The 24,320-nt window shown below is 43.5% G+C and overlaps 1 protein-coding gene across 5 annotated transcripts in view; it reads left to right on the top strand.

Annotated features, from left to right (window-relative positions):
* PRDM16 (PR/SET domain 16) overlaps nucleotides 1-24,320 on the top strand; it is a 385,859-nt gene that overhangs the window by 318,831 nt on the left and 42,708 nt on the right. For all 5 annotated transcript variants that reach the window (XM_074218667.1, XM_074218666.1, XM_074218664.1 and 2 more), the window contains 4 exons: nucleotides 3,976-4,174; nucleotides 8,504-8,651; nucleotides 11,380-11,533; nucleotides 18,320-19,724. In XM_074218667.1, coding sequence (XP_074074768.1) covers nucleotides 3,976-4,174; nucleotides 8,504-8,651; nucleotides 11,380-11,533; nucleotides 18,320-19,724 — 1,906 coding nt within the window. The remainder of the gene's footprint in view (nucleotides 1-3,975; nucleotides 4,175-8,503; nucleotides 8,652-11,379; nucleotides 11,534-18,319; nucleotides 19,725-24,320) is intronic.

Raw genomic sequence — 24,320 nt, 5'->3', positions numbered from 1 at the left:
TAGCTTTACTTTTAAAGAACCTTCAAACAACCCTAGGACTTTGGAGCAACCAGGTTGCCTTAGTGGACAGCATTAGATTTGGTACTAGAAACACCTAAGATTCAATCCTACCTCAGACACATACTAGCTTTATAATTCCAGGCAAGTCCATTAATTACTTTGATCCTCAGTTTCCCCATCTGGAAAACAGAAATATTTGGCAGGCTTGTTGTAAAGACCGAAGGAGATGATATGTATCAAGAACTTTGCAACCTCAAAGTGCTATAAAAATATTTTTGTTGTTGTACAGTCATTTCATTTGGGTCTGACTCATCGTGAGCTTATTTGAGGTTTTCTTGGCAAAGATACTAGAATGCTTTGCCCTTTTCTTTTCCAACTCATTTTCCAGATGAGAAAACTGAGGCAGACAGGGTTGTGACTTGCCCAGAGTTATAGGACTAGTTCATACAAATGAATATCATAAAATATTAGCTATCAGCATTTGATAGATGAGGAAACTGAGGCCCAGGTGAAGTCCATGGACTTGCCCATGATCACATAACTAATAAATACTTTTTTTGCCTACTTCAGAGGGTTGCTTCAGGTTCCAAGGAGATAATATTTAGAAAGTCATTTGTGCCTTCAGGTAACCTTACAACTATCCTTTCCTTTTATTTTTTCGGGATCCAGCCCTGCCTGGGTTCCTTTTCCCCACCCCATCCCCAAATGCTCTTGCCAGACTCCAAGACAATGCTTAGGATGTATCAGCACAAACATAAACCTGAAAACAGAAATCTACCCTTGCTTCAAAGTGAATAAGCCCAAGTCCTGGGCTTTGGTTCCCAGCAGCTGGGGCTATAAGAAGGCTGAATTGAAGAATGGATTTCCAAACCAGGAGTGTGGGATGGGGGGGGGGGGGTCTTGGGCTGGGAAGGGGCCAGAACTCCAGTTCAATGGAAGGAAGGCCTCTCTTTCTAGAGTAGCCCACTGGCCAGGCTGCCGGGCTGGAGGCGTTGTGGATAGGCCCAGGCCCCCTTGCAGAAGTCACTCTGCTGGAAAATTTACAGCTCTATGTCGATTGTTTGGTTTGGCACGGACCTCAGGATGCTGCCTTGTAAACTTAATAATAGCTGCCCCCTTTTTAATTTGTTTGACCTTGGTGACAATAATTTATTATATGCATTAGATCGCTGTTGGGTTTTTTCTTTTACTTTTTTTTTTTAATTCCTAAACAAAGTGCTTGGCTTGGTTTTTCTCTCGTGTTCCCTGGCCATGGGTTTGCTGCCGTTGGAGGCAGGAGGGAGGGAGAGCTGAAAAGACCCAGACATCTTTCAGCCTGGGCTTGAAAAGCAATGAAGGAGACTTCCTTTCACACTTCTCAGGCTTCTCTCTTGGGCTGCTGGCCGGCCAGGCGACTGATCAGCCTGCCCAAGGAAAGGCTGAGTTTGAAAGGCTCTTGTCTGGGGAATAGTCCTTGGGGTATAGAGAGGCCCAGGAGAGCAGAGATTGGAAGTTGGAAGGGACCTGGAGGTCATCGAGGCAGCCCTCTCATGTGACAAATGAGCTTTCTCTGTCTCTGTCTCTGTCTCTCTGCCTCTCTGCTTCTCTGTCTCTGTCTCTCTTCTCTCATCTATTTCTTTCTCTTTTCTGTCTGTCTGTCTGTCTGTCTGTCTCTCTCTCTCTCTCTGACATAGACACACACACACACACACACAAAGAGATGAGAGGGTAAACAAGATTGAACCAGGTGCTCTATCTACTGTGCCCTTTTCATGAGGTAGCATTGCCCAGATTGTTTGTCCTTCACTCCAGAGGACTGATGATATCACAAGTGTGATATCTTGACATGGATTGAAATGAGACAGGGCTGAGCAAAGTGATGATGCTCATTGTCTCCTCCAATCATCTGAGTCCTATAGCAGGACTAAAGTCCAGATGACTGGAGATAACCCCTACTTGTTTAGACCAGTTAAGAATAGAGTCAAATAGGGGCGGCTAAGTGGTGTAGTGGATAAAGCACCGGCCTTGGAGTCAGGAGTACCTGGGTTCAAATCCGGTCTCAGACACTTAATTATTACCTAGCTGTGTGGCCTTGGGCAAGTCACTTAACCCCATTGCCTTGCAAAAACTAAAAAAAAAAAAAAAAAGAATAGAGTCAAATCCCAGAGAAGCTACCTGATGACATATTAGGCATCTCTTCACTGGAAGGCTTACAAGATGAAGTAAAGGGACTTTTTGACCAGGTGTGGAATGAATTCAGTGACCATTGAGTTTCCTTCTAGATTTGGTATCTACAGAGAATCTATTATACCTATTGTGCCCTAGGCAGAATGGTGTCACATATAGACAGCTGACCTCAGATGCAGGAACATTTCAATTCAAATGCTGCCTTGGGCACCCATTGGCTAGGTGACCTGAACAAGCTGCTTAACTTCCCTGGCATTGGACAGTTCTGGAAGACTGTAAATTGCAGAACAAGTAGTAGGTATCTGCCTCAGTAAAGGAAGTTTCCTCACCAATCAATTCACAAAACCAACTCCCTCTTCCCTCCCAGAACTAGTGTTGGGGTCCCAAAGACAACCAAAGAAGCATGGTCTGACCTCAGAGGCCTTCTATGTTACTGTTCCAATCCCTTCCATGTAGAGAGGATGAAAGTGAAATTTAGGAAGAGCACAACTGAGGATTGTGCCAAGATGCTTGCCTAGCATTTCCTGAAAAGCCAATGGAAGAGTTGAAATCCAATGATCCTGATCGCCAGGGCTTGTCTTTTTCACTCATACTGGGTCTCCCAAATCAACATACCAACTATCATTTAACTAACATCAGGAGGAACTGGAGATAGACAAAGAGAACAGAGAGTCCCTGCCTTCAGGAGACTTCTGTTCTATAAGAACTCATTGAAGAAGCCAATTGTCTTCTAGGACAATGAACCATAGGGGGGAGAGAGAGAGAGAGAGAGAGAGAGAGAGAGAGAGAGAGAGAGAGAGAGAGAGAGAGAGAGAGAGAGAGAGGACAACTGAAGATGACAAGAGAAGAGGAAAGAGGGGGAGATAGAGGATAGAGAAGAGAAGGAAAGGGAGAAAGATGTAGATATAAATATATAGATATAAAAGCTAGCATCCAGTATCTTTGCCAAGAAAACCCCCATGGACAATTGATCCACAAAGATCGCAAAGAGTCAGACACAACTGAACAAGTCAACAACAATATAACATCTACTATAAACCAGACAGTATGCTAAGCATTATTACAAATATGATCTCACAGGGGCAGCTAGATGGTACAGTGGATAGAGGCCCGGCCCTGAAATCAGGAGGACCTGAATTCATCCTCAGATCCTTAATAGTTTTTAACTGTGTGACCTTGGGCAAGCCACTTAATTCCATTGCCCCACACACACACAGACACACACAAAGAAAAAAAATATCTCATTTGATGGTCAAAACAACACTAAGACATAGGTGTTTTAATATGATTATTTTATAGATAAGGAAACTGAGGCAGGCAGGGCTGAGTGACTTGCCCAGGGTCACACAACTAGTATGTAAGGCTGGATTTGAACTCAGGTATTCCTGACTCCAGGCCTGGTGCTCTATCCCCTGAGCCATCTATCTAGCTGCTGTATCTATATTCATATATCCATAATCATATCTAGATAATCTTTGTCATACAATATATAAATACATATTCATATAAATGTACAATGTATATGTGAACATATGAATGTGTATACATACAGAAATCTACATACTACATGCATGTGTATATTCACACACATAATGGTATATCAGTTTTCTATTTACATTGCAAGTATTTTTATAGGTACTTGCCTCCCCCCCCCATTAGAATAAAGGTTCACTGTAAGTTGGAATTGTTTCATTCTTGGTGTCTGTATCACTGAGTCTGGCACAGAGTAGATATTTAATTGTTGAATTGATTGATTGATTGGTCATCTAAGCAAGTAAGTTTTCCCAGCATGCTGTGTTTTTCCTACAGAGGATCGCACATTTCGTTGTGAGGAATGTGATGAGCTCTTCCAGTCGAAGCTTGATCTCCGGCGGCACAAGAAATATACTTGCAACTCTGTCAACACCCTCTATGAGACCTTGAATGAGGAGATCAAACAGGAGGGGGTCAGCGATGGGCAGATCCATGAGTGCAAAGACTGTGAAAGAATGTTTCCCAATAAATACAGGTACCATCCTCTCTGCTGGCCCTGGGTAACCCCCCAAAGGGGAGGAAAGATTGAAGACCCTCCCTCAAGATTTCCCATCCCCAACTGGCTCTTTCCAATCTTGATCAAGTGGGCCACCTTCATGGTCTCCCTTTCTGAGAATCACAGGGTGAAAACTGGGGGGAGGTCTTCAAGTTCAGTTCTCTCATTGTACAGAGAAGAAAATCAAAATTCAAGCATCGAAGTTGACTAATATATATATATGAAATACCTACCATGCTAGATATTATGCCAAGTCCTGAGGAAACAAAGAAAGGTCAAAAAGAAGAAATAAAAAAAAGTTTTTGCTTTTAAGGTCTTCATAGTCTAATAGCAAAGCTAACATGTAAATACTAAAATGACTTGGCCAAGGTCTCCCAGTTGTAGACATCAGACTAAGACCCTCTTTTTCAAAAAACAGCATCCTTCTCATCCATCACTTTTAATGCCACATGCAAAAAAGAGATAGGTTAATACAGAGCTCCTTCACCTCTTAAAATATCATGGAGCCCTTGGACAGAAAGGTTGGTGAAACTTTTGAACTTCTCAGAATCATATTTTTAAATGCATAAAATTAGATACAGAGGATTTAAAGGAAACTGGTAATAGTGAGATATAATTATTGAATAATATAAAAATATTTGTATAAATTATATATCTATATTATTTATATGATATCTTTATGGTATTGATGATATAATTTGTATAATAATTTAATGTAAATGTTATGTTTCTATAATATAATTTTTAAATGATATAATATATTATAGAAATATTTAAAAACCTGGGCCAGCTAAGTGATGCAGTGAACAAAGAATCAGCCCTGGAGTCAGGAGGACCTGATTTCAAATGCAGGCTCAGATAATTACTAGCTGTTTGACCCTGGGCAACTTACTTAACCCTAACTGCCTCAGAAAAAATAATAAATAAATAAATAAATAAACCTAAGGTCATAGACCCTAAAGGAATTAGAAACTCTTTCTTTAATAGACCCCAATTAACAGGTTGATGGAGATATCTGTGAATTGGAAACTCTTCAATAGGACCCAGCTAACAGGTTGATGGAGACATCTGTGGTCCTCAAGAAGGTAGAGAAATTTTTCAATAGTGTCCATGGCACAGTAATTGCAATAGAAGAAATAGCAGCTCCCATGTAGTTACTAGGTTTTGATGTTCACTAAGCATTTTTCTTCCAACAACCCTGTGGAATAGGTCAGGCAATAATTATCCCCATTTTACAGATGAAGAAACTGAGCCTCAGAAAGGCAAATTGACTTCCCCATTTGAACTCAGGTCTCTCTGACTTCGGGTACTATCAGTAATATGTGGATCTGTGAACTTGGATGAGGAAAAATATATATCTTTATTTTCATTTGCCACTAACCATTGTTTCCTCAGGAATCCTGCGTATTTTATTTTTCCCATCCCATTATAAGTGGTTTGAGGACCTGGACTGTGTTTCTGCCTTTCATTATATCCCCAGTGCTTAGCACAGTACAGGTAGTAGGTGCTTTAAAAATGTTTGTCAACTTGACTTATGTATTTAAAACCATTATCCTGGAAAGGGATCCATAGTTTTCACCAGCTTACCGAAGGGGCCATTACTCACTGCTGATGAAATTTTGAAAGCCCCTTCCTACTTTCATCTATGAAATCTCTGAGTTTTGACAGGAAGTTAACAGAGGTCGCACAGATGATGAGGATCAGAAATGAAAACTCTCTTTATTCTGTGAGATCTCCAGAGCTGAGAATCCCTGGCTTTCCCCATGCCTGTCAATATTTTTTTTTAATCTATACAAAATGGTTTGCAAATTTTAAAGTTGTAAAATCTAGTCTTTAACTAGCACTTGACAAACAGCATTTCATTTGAGATTCACAACAACCCCAGGAGACAGGAGCTATTACTATTCCCATTTTACAGATGGGGAAATTCATATGATTAAATATGTATTCGAGGCAGGATTTGAACTCAAGTCTTCCTGACTCCAGACTCAGTATTCTATCCACTGCATTACCTGACTCCTTCGATGTATCAGGGAAATATTAGAATGTCTTTTTCCTAGGCTTTTCCTAGAGCCTCGAACTGGATAAATAATTCCTCAGAATTCTATGTAGATCTCATCAAGGGTCTCACTTGGGAACACAAACCCTCCACCCTTAACAAATGACTGAAAAAATAAATGTTTCACCAAATCCCCCAAGATGCTTTCCCAGTAAGCACTACTCAAGAGTGTCTGTGTTTTCTTTAAATAAACACATAAATCACAATTACCAATGGGGGGCAGGGGGAGAGAGAGATACAATTTCCTGATGCTAAAAAGCCCAGAGTTTCCATATCAGAATGGATTATTAGTCTCAGTAATTAACGGGCCATGATGTATTACTGTGTTACTCATGAAGATTAACAGTCATAACGCACGAGCAAAGGAGGATGTCCCAGGAGACCAAGTGGATTAGAAACCACTCATTTATCCAAACAGGACTTGGCCATTGTGGGCAGCTGTGTTCTCTCCACCTTATCAAGTCTCATTTCTAAAGGCGCTCATTTGCTACTAACTTTTATGAACAGCCCCAATACACGGGAGCACCCAGCTCTCTCTATGTCTTGATCTGTTCCTCAGAGCCTAATAGTTAAAGAATATGGTGTGAGACAGGAAACCTAAATTCTAATCCTAGCCTTGGCTGTGGCTCAATCTGAGTGATCTTGGGAGACACCCCCCCAACATTCAATCCAATGCTTCCCATTTCCAGGACCCTGCATCTCCTACATGGGAATAAATGAGAGACAGTAGAGCATAATGGATGGCTTTGGAGTCAGGAAAAGCTGAGTTCCAATGCTGCCTATGACATAACTATATGACCTTTGGAAAGTCACTTAAACTTTCAAAGCCTTAATCAATTCTCTTAAGACTATAAATTGCAAAGAAGATATAATGATCTATTGGTAAAATGAGTTTCTGCACCTGGGGATTCCCTACATCCCTGAAATCATAAGTCCTTGAGAAGCAGCATATTCTAGGGGATAGATGAACTTGGACTTAGGAAGACTTGGGTTCAAATCCTGCCTTTGACATTTGTTGACTATGTGACCTTGGGTAAGTCACTTGACTCCTGTGTACCTTTGTTCCATCTTCTGTATAATGAGGGCTTTGGACTTGAGGGCTTCTAAAGGTCCCTTCTAGTTCTTAGATCTATGATCTAGTCTCTCACTCTCCAGGAAGGAAAGATGGAAGGAAGGAAGGAAGGAAGGAAGGAAGGAAGGAAGGAAGGAAGGAAGGAAGGAAGGAAGGAAGGAAGAAAGGAAGGAAGGAGGAAGGAGGAAGGAAAGAAGAAGGGGAGGAAGGTCATAGATAAAATGAACTGTTAAGAGCAACATTATTTGTAGACATGAGACTTGGTTTCATATCTTGATTTGGTTCTTTACTACCTATGATACCACAGACAATTCACTTCCCCTGTCTTGGCCAAGTTCCTTTCTCTGTAATATGGGGGGAGTTAGACTAAATGATTTCCATACATTGTTCTATTTCCCAACCATATGGCCCTATTCTCTCCCTCTTTCCTTCTAACAAAGAATATTGGGAAGATACCAGTCAACAAATGTTATCTGAACTATGAATTAGATGAAATGACTGCTGAGGTTGATCTTCTAATTCTACAGTTCTGTGATTCTGTGAGTTTCTCATTGCAATACAATTTAATTCAATTCAATTTAGCAAGCATTTATAAAGTTTCTGCTATTTGCCAGGGACTCTACCAAATTTAGATGTTTTGAAGACAAAAATGAAACATTCCCAACCTCAAACTGCTGATATATGATCTGTTGATTGGTGACTTAGCACAGAACCTGCCCCCCTCACTCAAATCCAATTCATATGCCTGTCATGGCATCACCATGGTCTTCTTCAAGAGTGAAAGAGAGGAGCAGCTAGGTGGCACAGTGGATAGAACACTGGCCCTGGAGTCAGGAGGACCTGAATTCAAATCTGTTCTAATAGCCTAGCTATGTGACCTTGGGCAAGTCACTTAACCCCATTGCCTTAAATAAAAATTTAAAACAATATTATAAATAATGAGGGACAAATATCACCAGCAGGACTTTGACAATGGTTCTGGAGGCCACTAGGCTTCCAGACCCCAGGGGGCACCTGAGAATAACATCTTCCTTCTCACTTGCTATGACCAGTCAGTCCTGTCTAGCATGGGGCTTGGAGTCAAAGACTTTTGGGCTCTTCATAGTTCTTCTCCTCTAAGGGAGAGTCCACAGGTTGGTGACCTCTGTTCCACCCCTCCCTTCTCTCCAATGCCCAGCTTAGAACAACACATGATCATCCACACGGAAGAGCGGGAGTACAAGTGTGACCAGTGCCCCAAGGCTTTCAACTGGAAGTCCAACCTGATTCGCCACCAGATGTCCCATGACAGTGGCAAGCGGTTTGAATGTGAAAACTGTGTGAAGGTAAGTTGTAGGAAAGGTGTCTCAGAATGGGGCAGGGAGGTGCTGGGGGAGGTGGGGGGGTCGTCATTCTACCCTGTGACCATCCTTCCATCTATCCAGAGAAGAGAAATGGAGTCAAATCTCCATTGAAGACCTGCTCTGAGCCCAACCCAGACCTACACAGAAGACATCACTCCTGCCATGAGGAAACTTATGGTAGAGTTGGGGAAGCAGGATGTTCCACAATGATGTTTAATATGTCCATTAGAGGTACCATCCAAAAACAATAACAAGAGGCAATGGGGTATAGCCAATAAGAGGGCTGAGTTCAAATCCTTCCCCCAATACATTGTAAGCCCTAGACCCTTATGGGTGAAGGACCTAGACCTAGGCTGTATTCAAGGAGATCCATAAACTCACCTATGAGTTCCCTCCAATGAAGCAGGTCAGTCAATCATTAAATCTTTAGTAAATATGGATCAAGTAACTCTGAGCAAAGATAAAATGATCCTTAGCTCTTAAGACTCACATTCTGATGGGGAGAGCACATGTGCATCATGAATACAGACATGATAGATACAAAAGGTGATCTCAGTCACTAGCAGCTAGGGGTCCTCAAAAAGACTTCTTATGGAAGGTGGTGTTTGCGGTGAGTTTTAAAAGAAAACAGGGAAGCTAGAAGGGAAAGCTGAGGAAGAATGACCATTCCCACCATGCCTGTACAGATGAGTGGACAAATATTTGAGGTTTACCAGAGCTAACTCCTTCAGGTCTCAGGCATGTCTGACTCTTCATGACCCCCATCTGGAGTTTGCTTGGCAGAGATACTTGAGTGAGTTGCCATTTCCTTCTTCAACTCATTTTACAGATGAGGAAACTGAAGCAAACAGGGTAAAGTGACTTATCCAGCTAGTAAGTCATCTGAGGCAGACTTGAACTCAGGAAGATAAGTCTTCCTGAATCCAGGTCCTGCAAGCTATCCCCTGCCCCAAAAGCATATTGTCTGACCAGGAACGGAACTGGAGCCATGGCAGCAAGGATTCCGAATCCTAACCACTCGACCACCAGTCATCATTTAGGTTAGCTAACTGCTAAATCTTCAGTATGAGGAAACCTTGGAAATCAACAAATGCCACATGTAGGGCTTCATTTATTGTTTTGTTAGTTCATTAGAGTTAAAAAAAGGGATAGAGAAAATTTTAATAATGCAAATCAAACATAAAAGTACATCATTTTATTCTAGAAAGTTTGATACTAAATATTTACCCTTATACTTTTAAATATAGTACAAAGCTATGTAATGACTTAAAAGGATAGGAAAAGGATTGTCCAAAGTCATTTGGGGATTTTCCAATTCCCAGAATCTCAGACTTACGAGAGACCACAGAAACCAGGGAATCCAACACATACTTGAAACAAGAATCCTCTTTGCTCCATTCCCCATAATCTTTCATGCGACCTTTGTCTGAAGGCCTCCAGCTAGGGGGACCTCACCACCTCCAGAGGCAGCCCTTTCTACTTATGGACAGCTCTCATTGTTAGGATGTCAAAATCTGCCTATATGCAATTGCCAACCTGACGGACCCTCCAGGCCTAGCAGAACAAAACTAACCCCTCTCCTAGGTGACAGACTTCCAATGAAGTGTAGGGGCAATCAGTCTATGACAAAGGAGGCAGAATTCACTGCAGGTTGGGAGACATCACAGAAATCTTCATGAGGAAGGTAGCCTCTTAGCTGGGCCTTGAACAGTGGGTAGGATTTTAAAAGGTCAGGTTCCAGGCCACCATGATAGAAAGAATCTTGAGGACAATGAGATGCTTCCTCTGAATCCATTGTCTAGCTTTCCATTGGAAGTCATCCCTGATCATGGCTATTGAATTCCCTCTGAATTCTCTTGGTCTCCTGGCGGGTCCTGCAAGTTTGAATCTGCTGTTTCCCTATAGCATATGCCAATGACTTGATTTTCCCTGCATCCCAAGGATCAGAAGCCTATTATTGATGGTCCTTCCTGGGTTGTTACTTAGCTAGGCTTGTGTCTTCCTGTCTCCTAAAAAAAAAAGAGAAAGACTGAGCCAGAGACTTTAGACCTTGGGCCTCTTATGGAATGGCAGACTTGGGCCAGGGGAGTCTCCATCTGTCTGGAAATCATAGTGATGTTTTGTGACAAGCTAACACAGAGCTCACCACAGTTGGTCCACCCACAGAGAGTGGGTAGGCCTGCCAGTTTGGGTTTCCTTCCCCAGGAAATTGGGTCATTGAATTGGAATGGGGATGGGGGAAGGAGAGAGAAGAAGTTGAATTTTCATACATTCCCTGCCTACCCAGTTTTTATTGATGACTTATCAACATATCAGATCTGGGTTCAAATCTGGACAAAGTCAATATTCTCTCTGAGTTCTTGGGCACCTCACTTCATTCAGATGATTCATCAAGACTTTTGTTAATCATATATCTTGTGCACAGCACTCAGCCTCAGTTTACCCATTTGTAAAGTAGGGACATAATTCTTGCAGTTCCTAATTCATAGGACTTTGGGGAGTGCATGGCCTTTAAAACTAGTCCCCAGAACAAACTAAGGACAGAGGAAGGACAGATCAGGGATCTATAAGGAGCAGAGGACAGATTTGGCAATCTAATGATGAATGTGATAGGTTAAGCAGGAAGAATCCCAGAAGACCTCCTTGTTCCCCCATCCTTCAACCTCCCCACCTTCCAGGAGCCCTAAACTAAAAGAGCTTCCTCCCTCAGGTCTTTACGGACCCCAGTAACCTGCAGCGGCACATCCGGTCCCAGCACGTGGGTGCCAGGGCTCATGCCTGCCCGGACTGTGGGAAGACCTTCGCCACCTCATCTGGCCTCAAACAGCACAAGCATATCCACAGCACGGTGAAACCTTTCATATGTAAGTTGTCATGGGGGTGACTGGCTGGCCAACCAACAGGGTAATTGCCTTCATCCTGAGAGGCTCCCTGGCCGGGGTTCCCACAGGGCTCTGGCTCCTTCTCTCTCTCTCCCAAGTGAGCCAGGACTATAATTGTGGAGGTCAGAGAACAAGATGAAATTCCCCAGCAGCAGCCCCCCTACCTCTCTCTTCCCCAGGTCCCCCTTCCCCCCCCTTCTCTTTTGCAGGATCCCTGTTTTTTCAGAAAACATTCATAGCAATTTCTGAGTTTTCTGACAAGTTAAAAGCCTCATCTCCCAGAAGCCTCGTGGTGCCACTGTGCCCTAGCTTCTATTCCCTCCCATCCTCCTCCCTCCTTCTTTTCCCTTGCCCTGCTGGCCTTTGGATTGGTCCTCTCCCTTTCCATCCCCCATTCACATTATTTTGTTTTTTCTCCCTGAGGCTCGATACTTCAATAATGACTTCCAGGAGGTTCGGTTCTCCTGCCCTCTAGTAAGCAATTGGTCCTCATCTTCCCTCCTGCTAGGTTCTTCCTACAAACAGCTACAAAAAATATCAGGACTATGAATGAATGAATGAATGAATGAATGAATGAGCAAGCATTTATTAAGTTCTTAACTGTGCTAAATACTTAAATACTGTGTTACCTGTGTTAAATATGTCTTAAATGGAAAATACAAATAGAAAAGTGAAGAAAGTCCCTGTACTTAGAGAGCTCTAACAGGTAGGGGCACACCCACAAGAGTGGTGGCTAGGGAGGGATATAGATGGTGAATATGATCGTCCTATGATGGCCGCTGAAAACAAAGTTGAGAGACAATAGAACAAAACAAGTTTGTGGGACCTCCAGTTATGCAAGAAGGTGCCCAGATTCCAAGGGGAACCCAGAGAGAGACTGCTTACTACACTTTTTGCCTTCTTATATAAGATGAGACTCATTGAGTTCTGTTTTTCTGACCATTCACTCACTCATTCATTCATTCATTGCTTGCTAACTTGTTAACTGCCTACTATGTGCAGTCACTAGAACTTGCCAGAGTACAATGACCCAGGACCTGTCTTGCCCTACCATCATGGAGGGTGGGTAGACCAGGGGGCTCTGGAGGCAACAGGTAAATGGAAGGAGAGAATTGTAAAGTAATAATACAATCAACAAACATTTATTACTGGTCTAAGGACTGTGCTAAGCCCTGGATAAGAAGTCAGTGGGCCATCATTAAGGCAAAGGGTCTTGGCCTCTCCATTCCTACTTCCCCAAGTTACATATCATCATTTTTCCCTTCTACATCCCAGTTGGCCTGGGATGTCCACTATCCCCTGATGTCACTAGGGGTAGGAGGCAGTTTTAGACCCCTGAACCTCTCCTCAACACCTCCAGGGCCACCCTTCTTCCCCACCAGTCTAGGACCTAAATCAGGTTTGCACAGAAGCCTCAACACTTTTCTGGCCTACAGTTTTGTTTTTTAAGCTACCAGCCAAGCTCTCTCCTGGGCAGATCATAGGTAAGAAAATAAACAAAGTGCACTGACAGGCTCCTTCATAGACCTTGGGAAAAGACATTGGCAAGACGGTTCTCAATGAGCCACAGTCCCTTCTGGGAGAGTTTCTTTCCTTTGGGATAGAAGCCCAGGACAGAGCAAGGGGAGGTGGGGGGCTCTTCAAGGATAATGATATTGAAAAAGAGGAAGGGGGATGTCTAGTCTGGGCAGACAAGTGAATTGTCTTAAAAGAGATCTGGGAATTTTTAAAGGGAAGCTGATTATTTTTTAAATATTTTTTAAATTATATGGGGGAGGAGGGTGGAGAAGGGGTTGTTGGAACAGGGAAGGATATCTGTTTATTTGAGATAGCCACACAGAGAAATTTCCTAAGTAAACCCCCCAAAAGAGATTGTACATGGTATTCAAAAGTGACTACTTTTTTGGCTCCCCCTCCTTTGTCCTGTCCTGCTCAAATTATAGTAACACTAACTCTCTGGTTTTCCAAGAGCACCCAAGGCCCACTATTTTCCTAGCCCTGAAAAAAACACTGATGGATTGAGGGTACTAGAATGAAGAGAAGGGAAAAAAGAGAGAGAAAAAACCTAGGCTGAGGAGCCTGTGTCCTGTTACCCCTTCCCCCCGCCCCAGCTCCTTGGCCATCTACCCACTTGCATGCCATCTGACCTTGGCTTCTTACTAAGGGGATCAAGCTAATGAGAAAACCCCAACTTGGCCTGCCTGTGTTTATACAAATTTCATCCAGTTAGAGAGATGCAGTTGTGGAAGATTAGATTAGACATGTATAATAAACCTTTATGTATCTTCCAAACCACTATATAGCATCCTCTGGCCCAAGCCAAAGGACTTAGAGGAGAGGCTTAAGAAAAGGCGGGGAATGTTGGCCCCCACCCCTTAGAAAGAAAAATATACAAACAAGCTCTAAAATAAATCCGAATTGTGGCATTCTTCTGAAAAGGATCGAGTCTTTGATGGGCAATAATCCATCCTGAGGCAGTACCTTGAAAAGAGAGCTGCCCCATCCAACTTTCAAGCCTTCATATGAGGCTACTCTGTTATGGCATATGATGACATGCCACATATAAAAAAACATAAATACATACACAGAAGGAGTCACAGAGCCCCTCTCTCTTCACTGAAGGAGTCTGTTAATCCCATGTCTCCTTGAACCCAGAGGACCCAACAACTAATTTCCTGATCAGGATCCCAGAGGTTGAAAGTATATGGAGAATGTATGTATTTGTGTAAGGCTGTATGAACCTTTGTGGACATGGACCCACATGTGCTTGGAAGGGAGGGGGAAAGGGAGGGCTGTAGGGAGGAGTGGTCTTTCAACTCAGTTTGTTACTGTTTTTAAAATGAGAACAGAGGATGGGAAACATTTAAGTTACAAGCAAGTAAAGAAATCTGCCAGCCTTTGTGTTGAAGCCCTCAGTGAAAGTGGAAACTTTTCCTCCCCTTTTACAAAAGGCTGAGAACTGGAGACCCCAGAAGAGGAAACAGCAGCCCAGATGTGCATCACTGGGCTGAAGACATGAGCAGTCAATGATGCCCGATGAGGAAACACTGGGAGGGAACTTGTGACAGGAAGGTTGAGCAGCATAGCAATGGGGAGGGCTGGGTGCACCCTCGCCTTTGTCACTTGGGAAAATTTGTCCAGGCCCTCAGAGGATCTGCCAAACCCCTCTGAAACAAGTCACCACCCTGAAGCAAACTTGCCATGGGTTGGGGTGAAGTGATGCAACCCTGTTCTTCCCCAGGATTCATCTCTAACCTCAAGGACTTCACCCTCCTTAAAGAACTGTCTTTGGAAGGATCAGATGGCCCCTGGGGGCCTCTCCCAGGGCCTTCAATTTCCAACTACATTTCACTTTTATGAGAAAATAGGCCTTGGGATATGGAAAGCAATGACCCAAATACACCTCCACCCAGGCAGAGGAGTAGGCACCAAATACTAGGCTCCCTCTTAAGACTTTTGGCCTCAGGCACAGAAGACAGCTCCCAGTCTCATTTTCAGAGCTAAGGATTGCAAATCTTTTAATGAGACACTGACAGACGGCTAAGTAGAGACTTTACAAGGGGGCACCAGGAGAGTGTTAGAGCACATTAGGCCAATTACTTTTTGAGTTTAAAGGTCTGGTCTCATTCCTTACTAAAGGCAAGGGCTGGTCTGAAGCATATTTATAGAACTATCCCCATGGAGGGGTCACTCACTATTAGCAGGAGGGAGTGAGAGAGAGAGAGAGAGGTGGGGAGGAGAGACAGTGAGAAAGAGAGAGAAGAGGGGAGACAGAACAGCGAGGAGAGAGACAGAGCAGAGACAGACAGAAAAAGACAGGTGTAGAGAGACAAACAGAGAGATGGAGATAATCAGAGACAGAGAAGAAAAAGGGAGGAGAGAAAGCAGAGACAGAGACAAAGAAAAAACAGACAGGTACAGAGAGACAGAGAGAGTCAGACACACACACACACACAAACAGATAGAAGAGAGGAGACAACAGAGACAGAGAAAGACAGACAGACATAGAGAGACAGAAAGAGACAGAGGTAGAGAGAAACAGAGACAGAGAGAGAATGACATATCTGATTAAATGAAGCATAGTTCTTCCTTCAACCTTGAAAACTTCCTGCCATACCAGACTACCAGACTAGTTAATATAAATAGATATTATGATTAAAGAACCTGATAATCTAAGAGAAAGACAGAGAGAGGCTCTCCCAGCCAGAATAGCATTACTTCAGGAGGCTGAGGAGAGTGGTGAGAGAGTTATACTTGGTGGAAATCATGGTTCTACTGGAGCTTTACTAAAGGGGACAAATTGTCATGGGTTTGTTTGCATTTGTTTTTGTGTGAGTGAGAAGCAGATGAAAATGGGAGGGAAGGAGGGGGAGGGAGGGAGAGAGAGAGAGAGAGAGAGAGAGAGAGAGAGAGAGAGAGAGAGAGAGAGAGAGAGAGAATCTCAGTGAAAAATGAAAGTCAGAATAAAAGAAGAAATGAGAATAAGAGGGAGCATGAGAAAGAAAGAGTGACCATCAATGACAGAAAGTTAGAAAGAGGAAAAAGAGGAAATAATAATGAGAAGGTGAGGGGGGAAATGAGTTATAGAGAATATGAGAAAGAGAGAAAGAATGAAATGGGGATGACTGAGTGAAAATGAAAGAAAATATTTAAGAAAAGGAATGAGAAAGATAAGAAATAAGAGAGGCAATGAGAAACAAAAAGAGAAAAGGAATGAGGAGGGAGAAGAAATATGAGAGAGGGAATATAAATAGAAAGGAGGAGAGAGAAAGAACCAAGTATTTTGTTTTTAATACCCTTCCCCATTTTAGAAAAACAGGAGGAAAAACAAAACAAAATATGTTTGCAGACAGGTTCATTTCACATGCCAGTGAGAAAAGAGCAGAAAGATAAAATCTGGTCTCAGCTACTTTGTCCTGATGTCTTACGTTCTATCTGATGCTGACCTTTCCTGTTGAAAGAGCAGGCAGAGTCATGCCTGGGTCCTGCAGTGGCTTAATGTGCCTGGGGTGACTTTCCTGGTTCACTTAGGGTCTCCAAGTCTGTGCTTATAATATTCATCAGATGCTTTTTAGCTTTCAACTTCCTTGCCCAGTCTCCTACCAGCCTCCCCCTTTTGACTCCTATGACCTCTTCTACTTCCTACTCACTTTTACCAGATCTACTCAGTTTGCTTTACCTCTGTTGCCAATAAGTCAGTAAGTAAGGGCTTAGCTGCCCTGACTTTGAGAGGAAGAAAGGGAAGGGAGGAAGGGAGGAAGGGAGGAAGGGAGGAAGGGAGGAAGGAAGGAAGGAAGGAAGGAAGGAAGGAAGGAAGGAAGGAAGGAAGGAAGGAAGGAAGGAAGGAAGGAAGGAAAGAAGGAAAGAAGGAAGGGAGGAAAAGGGAGGGGGAAGGAAGGGAGAAAAGGAAAGAGGAAAGAGATAGAAGGGGGAGGTATGGCTCTCATTCCTGTTGCTGTTTCTGTTTATTACAGACTTTAAAGGGAGAAATGGGAGAATAGAAATATTTGGGAAAATAAACTATTAGAAAGTGGAAAAAATTCCACTGGATCCAGTCCAATTTTGTTTTCAATAGTTACAACAGCTACAATTTAAACAAAAGGTGGGACTTGGCACAGCTTGAGACCTGGAAATTGTCTGTCCATATTGGATCTCCAAGTCTTTAGGGATGATGGAGCCATGATCTTCTCAAGAACATGTTCCATTGCTTTCAGGTCTCTTTCTAAGGAATTCCTTTTACTCAAAAGAAAAGATACAGTCCATTGTTAGCACCAGTTTTCTTGGAGGCAGAAAGGTTGGGGTTAGCAAGTGATATCACCTCCAGTCTCCAATGGGAAAAATTAAAATTCAATGATTATGCCACACAGAAATGGAAAACAGAAATAAATCCAATTCTGGGTCCAATGCATGATCACAATCTGTTTTATCTCACCTTGCTGCTGAGGATTTTCTCCCATACCCTTCCCCCACAGCTAGGTGCAAGGTAGGGACAAGATTTCAGAAAATGAAGTCAAGGCCTTATTTGTCCCATAAATGATGAGAGAACATAATGTAGTTCATAGAACGTTGGACTTTTGGATCAAAAAGACCTGGATTCCAATCCTACTTCTCGTACTTCTTAGCTGTGTGAAACTTGGACAACCTTCCTAACCTTCCTGAACCTGTTTCCTCATCTGTAAAATACGAATAATAATAGCAACTACCTCAAGGACTTACCATGAAACTTAAATGAATTTCCTATAAAGTGGCTTTAAGATCCAAGGGCTCTTAAATACCAGTGTTACTGTCATTATTCGTGATTTCATCAGCCTAGGGAGCTCTTTCCACTACCTTCCACCAAAACAGATCACGATCTATGACTTAATAACGCGTATAAAGATTTCAGGTTTTGTAAAATACACTATATATAGAATAGGAATGCTAGTATTTCTAGGGTTAGCTATGGTGTCTCCCTTGTTCCTCAGTCACCCCTTATGATGCCCATTTAACAGATGAGGGAACCGAGGGTCAGAAGTGTTTCGCCCAGGGTCATCCAGCTAGGAAGTGTCTGAGGTAGGATTCAGACCTGGGTCTCAGCCAGGTGTCCAACCCTCAGAAGAAGACAAGTGGCCCATCCCCTAGCTGGCTCAGGTCAGGAGGTACCTACATGCTGAGGTTGTGCCAACTTCCACCCCCTTGTGCCCACACTCACCCCCAGCCCACTCCCCTGCAGAGATTTTCATGGTAATTTCATATTGCTTTTGTCTTTGGTTTCTGCTGATGTTTTAGGTGAGGTCTGCCACAAATCCTACACACAGTTCTCCAACCTCTGCCGCCACAAACGGATGCACGCCGACTGTCGGACCCAAATCAAGTGCAAAGACTGTGGTCAGATGTTCAGCACTACCTCCTCTCTCAACAAGCATCGCCGCTTCTGCGAAGGCAAGAACCATTACAATCCCGGGGGCATCTTTGCCCCGGCCTTACCTTTGACGCCGAGCTCCATGATGGACAAATCCAAGCCGGCTGCCAACCTCAACCACGCAGGCCTTGGCTTCAATGACTACTTCCCCTCTAGGCCTCATCCTGGAGGGCTGCCCTTCTCCACAGCCCCTCCAGCCTTCCCTGCCCTCACGCCAGGATTCCCAGGGATTTTCCCTCCATCCCTGTACCCCAGGCCACCTTTGCTACCTCCCACCCCACTGCTCAAGAGCCCTCTCAATCACACCCAAGATGCCAAGCTCCCAAGTCCCCTGGGCAACCCAGCCTTGCCCCTGATCTCAGCGGTGAGCAACAATAGCCAAGGCGTGTCTGTGGAGGAGAAGTTTGAGGGGGGCCTGGAGAACTCATACCTGGAGAAGCTTAAGGCGAGAAATAGCGACATGTCAGATGGCAGCGACTTCGAGGATGTGAATACCACCACAGGGACGGACCTAGACACCACCACAGGGACCGGTTCTGACCTGGATAGTGACGTGGACAGTGACCGGGACAAGACCAAGGACAAGAGCAAAGCTTCTGAGAACAAATCAGACTTTGTTGGTGGCTCAGTGGCTTCTGGGGGTCCCAACAGCATCAACGAGGTCCCTGTCTTCTACTCCCAACATTCCTTCTTCCCTCCCCCTGAAGAGCAGCTGCTCCCAACATCAGGAGCAGCCAACGACTCCATCAAGGCCATTGCCTCCATTGCAGAGAAATACTTTGGCCCGGGCTTCATGGGAATGCAAGAGAAAAAGATGGGCTCTCTCCCATATCATTCCATGTTCCCATTTCAGTTTCTCCCCAACTTCCCCCATTCTCTCTATCCCTTCACGGACCGCACCCTGAACCATAACTTGCTGGTCAAAGCGGAACCAAAGTCGCCCCGAGATCTCCACAAGGTGGGCAGCACCAGCTCCGAGTCCCCTTTCGATCTCACCACCAAACCAAAAGAGATGAAGCCCATCTTGCCCACCCCCAAGATCCTCCCTCAAGCCCAAGCTTCTGGAGAGGAGCAGCCTTTAGACTTGAGCATTGGAAACCGGATCCGGGCCAGCCAGAACGGAGGAAGGGAGCCCCGGAAAAATCACATTTACGGGGAGAGGAAACTCCTTCCTAATGAAATGTTGCCCAAGATCTCTCCTTCCCAGCTCCCTCAACAACCTTCCCTGCACTATGCCAAGCCGTCACCTTTTTTCATGGACCCAATCTACAGGTATTAACATACCCTGCCCTCACCCTGTCCACATCCTGAAGTGGGTGGAAGATATTCTGAGGGAGGTGGGCTCGGGAGGTGATGGAATCAAAAGTGGGAAAAGCTCCGAATCTCATTTTCATTTGAGATGACCTTCATAAGTCATTTTCCAAATAACCTCAGTTTCCTAACAGGGACTGATCAGCCAAGTCTCCTAGAAGTGGCTACCTCCAAATAATGAAAGGTCTGATTTCTGGTCATCATTCATTCAGGCCACGTTGCTCATTCATTCATTATTCATTCATTTATTCAACAAAAATTTCAGAGCTTGTACTATGAAGGCCCCTGTCCTCAATAAGTTTACTTTCTTCTATAGAAAACCACAGATAAGTGATTATATCTGCTATATACTCTATATACTGTAAATCCTGTATCTTTTATATATTGTATCTGTTATATCTACTATATACTGTATATACTATGTACAAACTATACATGAAGGAACTAAAAATTACTTAGATGAGGGAGGTACCCAATGTTTATTTGGAGGGTTCACATACTTCAATATAAGGTTCAGACAGATTCAGGATTTCAGAATTAGGGGAGGATAGTGGATGCCTCTCAGAAAACATTTCAATGCTACAAGCATTTTATTAATGCCTACTAGCCAGCATAGACAGCAAGAAATGCTTGCTCTCAGGGGGCATTCTAATGAAGGGAGGAGAAAGACAGACAGACAAACACAGATACATATATATATATATATATATATATATATATATATATATAGAGAGAGAGAGAGAGAGAGAGAGAGAGAGAGAGAGAGAGAAGGAGGAGGAGGAGAGGAGGAAGAGGAGGAGAGGAGGAGGAGGAGGAGAGGAGGAGAGGGGAGGGGAGAGGGAAGGAGAGGAGGGGAGGGAAAAGAGAAGAGAGTCTAAAGGGGTAGAGAGACAAGATAGAGCCAGAGAGAGGGGGGAGGGGGAGGGAGAGGAGAGAGAAGGAAAGAGAGGCATATACACATACATATATATATATATATATATATATATATATATATATATAACTCTAGATATATATATATATAAAATACATATATATTTCTATCTGAGTGTATGTAAGTGGGTATATACACACACGGAGAAGGAGAAAGAAAGAAAGGAAAGAGGGAAAGAGAAGAGGAGGGAGGAGAGAGAAAGTTTGTATTCAATATCTAGAAAGTGAGAGTAATTTCAAGGGGAACATCATACCTGGGTTGGATCAAGAAAGGCTTCTTGGAAGGGATGGCACTTGATGTGAGCCTTGAAATGAACTTGGAACTGCTAGAAACCAAAGTGAGAAAGGAAAGTGTCCGAATCATGTGCAAAGGCCTAGAATCAGAAAGATCTGAGCTTGAAGGTAGTTTCAGACACTTACTAACTGTGTGACCCTGAGCAAGTCACTGCCTGCCTCTGTTTATCTGTAATATGAGAGTAATAATAGGGCCTTGCTCCCAAGACTGTCAGGAGATAATTAATGAGATAATAAAGTACTTAGCACACATAATAAGGTGATATAAACGTTAGCTACTATTAATACAAAATCAATCTGGAAAGTTGGAACCAGATTTTGGAAAGGTTCTAAATGTTCACCCTCATCTCCCCTCCCCAAGAGCCAGGGTTTTCTAAGTTTTTTCTACAGTCTCTAGCTGCTTGTCCTGTTTCTTCTTTCTTGTCTTTCACTTCCCCCAAAGGAAGCCAGCCTCTGCTCTTCCCACCCCCAAGGCTTTCTTGGTTCCCTACCCTTTCTCTTTCCCTGAATTCTATTCATTTCTCCCATGGGTCCCTGAGACAGCAGCATCCAACCCCAGGTCCTGGAAATGTACAACTCCATCCTTATTGCTCCATTCAAAATGGAGTCCATTTTCCCTGACAGGCCATCACTAGCCAAGAGCCCCCACCCTACATTTTCCATTGCCTGGCCCAGAAAAGTGAAGGCAAAATTAGTTACTCAGTCAAGACCACAAGGGAGCAAAACAGAATTGAATGGGAATGTTGCCTTATTCTTGGGTGACAAATCAGTTCTCGTTTGTCCTCTCCCCTTCCCCGTTAACTTCTCCCTTTTCCAAAGCCCAAACCAACAGATAGATGTTTGAGGGAGCAAATCAGAGATTTAAAATGGGACGGGATTTCTGAGACCAGCCAATCCAGTTCCATCATTTTACAGAAGAAGAAAGGAAGCTCAGAAAAACAAAGTGATTTGTTCAAGGTCACACAGTTATTTAGTGACAGGATTGAACTTAGATTTACTGACTCCAAAACCAATGTTCTTGACTTGGTTCTGGTTGAGAGTAGCTAGAAGGGACCCAGATCTTTTTTTCCTCCTAGCTCACCTCAAATTCAGCTTCATTGGGGGTGATGGAATAGTAGGAAAGAAGTTGGATTTGGAGCAAGTTTCTTTAGCTATAAAATGAGGAACAGGACCTCTAGAGATCTTTCCAACTTTAAACCTATAAACTCTTGCTCTGACTCATCCCTTTTTCAACCCTAGACTCACCAGGAGGGATGGTCCTCTCTTTGAATAAACTCAGATTTTATCTCGTTCTCAAGCTACTGACCCCCCTGATTCTTGGATAGTCTATCCCCAAACTAACTTGTATCACTTAGTTACTGCTTGCTTTGATAAATAGGTTTGCCCTCATTAAAGTATGTATATAAATATATATCAAATATATATATATATATAAATGAATGCGGTATTGTTATACTGTTTGTGTGTATGTGTGTCTGTGTGTGTGTGTGCGTGTGTGTGTGTGTGTGCTATACTATAGCATAGACTATAGTAGTCTAGAATTGAGAAAATAATTCTCAGGGAAATTTAAACCAAGCATCTAGAACCCAACCTCCTTCCTGAATGTAGCCTGCATGGGTAAACAGTGTAAGTGAGTCTGACCATCAGCAGGTAGAGGGGACCAGGGCTTCAGGAAACAAGGCAGGGGAGGACCCCACATCTGCCCTGTCCCTGGTTCCCTGCTATTGTGTGGTTCTTAAATGTGGGAAAAGGAATTATGTCAATGCCTAACTAGGCCAAGGAGCTGTCAACTTCAACGAAGATTAGCGAGGGGCTCATTTGGTCCGCCAGCTCCTTCACCAAAGCATCCCTTCTCACTTGCTTACAAGCACACCATCTGTGGTCCCTCCAGGCTGGCCTCTGTCTTCAGACAGATCATGCTTTCTGACCAGGGTCTGACATTGTTAGGCTTGGATAGAGAAAAGGAAATGAGGGTGGTGAGGCAGGAAAAAGGGAAGAGAGAAAGAGAGAGAGGAGAGAGAGAGAAAGAGAAGAAAAGGGAGGAGAGAGAAAGGAGAGAGAAAGAAAAATGAGAGAGACAGAGAGAGGAGGCAGAAAGGGAAAGGAAGAAAAAGAGGAGAAAGAAGGAGGAGAGAGGAGAGAGAGAAGAGTAGAGACAGAAAGAAGAAAGAGAAGAGAGGAGAAAGGAGAAAGGAGAGAGAAAGAAGAGAGGAGACAGAGAGAAAGAGAGAGAGTAGAAAGAGAGAGAGAGAGAAACAGAGACAGAGACAGGGAGAGAGAATGAGACACAGAGACAAAGACAGAAACAGAGACAGAGACAGGGAGTCAGAGAGAGTCCATTTGGAGTCTGTGTGGTTCAAGAAAGTCAGTTGAAGGGAGGAGATGGGAAAGGGTGCAAAGGGAGGACAAGGGAAATTATTTTCAAGTCATCCAGGGTTCCACCCCCCCATGTGTTTTCATGACAAATGTTACCATAACAAGACTCAGTGAGCCTTTGCCAATTCCAACAAGAGGGCCTGGACTCTTGGGCAAAGCCAGGAGACAGATGGGAGGTTAAGGAAGGGAAGGAAGGAAGAAGCCTCGTTTGTCTCCATTCTCCTGGGCTCCAGAGTCAGGGCTGGGATCGTTTGCAAACCAAATAGTTTGTGTAATAAATGCCATAGTCAAACTCCGAGTCTGAGCCAAAAGACATGGGGGGGGGGGTGTAGGAGAGAATTCTATATTTAAATCTCGACCCACAGGCACTTACTAGCTGGGTGACCCAGGGCAAACCTTTTAGAGACTCAGTGTTCTCAACTGTATAATGGATATAAAACATCTTCATACTGCACTTCTTACCCCCCCACCACCACCATGTAAGATAAGCACTCTGTGATATGAAGGAAAGATCTCTGAATTTAGAGTCAGAAGTCCTGGCTTTGAATATAGAACACTATCTTTATGTGCAATTGAAGACTAAAATAACAATAGCTATGCCATTTAATATCTTTCTTGGACTTTTTAAAAGTGTCACTGGAGGGGCGACTAGGTGGTGCAGTGGATAGAGCAACAGCCTTGGAGTCAGGAGGACCTGGGGCCTCAGACACTTAATAATAATTACCTAGCTGTGTGGGCTTGGGCAAGCCACTTAACACCATTTGCCTTGCAAAATCTTAAAAAAAAGTGTAATTGGATGAAATGATTCCTCTAAGGTCCCTTCCAACTCTTTCTAACCCCCTAACTTTATAGGAGGTCCAGAATGGGGAAAACACTTGCCCAAGGTCATACAGTCTATGCCAGAGTCAGGATTTAAGGACAGAGAGAGATCTCTTAACAATTGGCCACTGCTTT

This window comes from Macrotis lagotis, chromosome 1 (assembly GCF_037893015.1).
Source record: "Macrotis lagotis isolate mMagLag1 chromosome 1, bilby.v1.9.chrom.fasta, whole genome shotgun sequence".
Taxonomy (NCBI): domain Eukaryota; kingdom Metazoa; phylum Chordata; class Mammalia; order Peramelemorphia; family Peramelidae; genus Macrotis; species Macrotis lagotis.
Note: the sequence above shows the minus strand (reverse complement) of the source record. Positions and strands in the feature narration are given on the sequence as shown.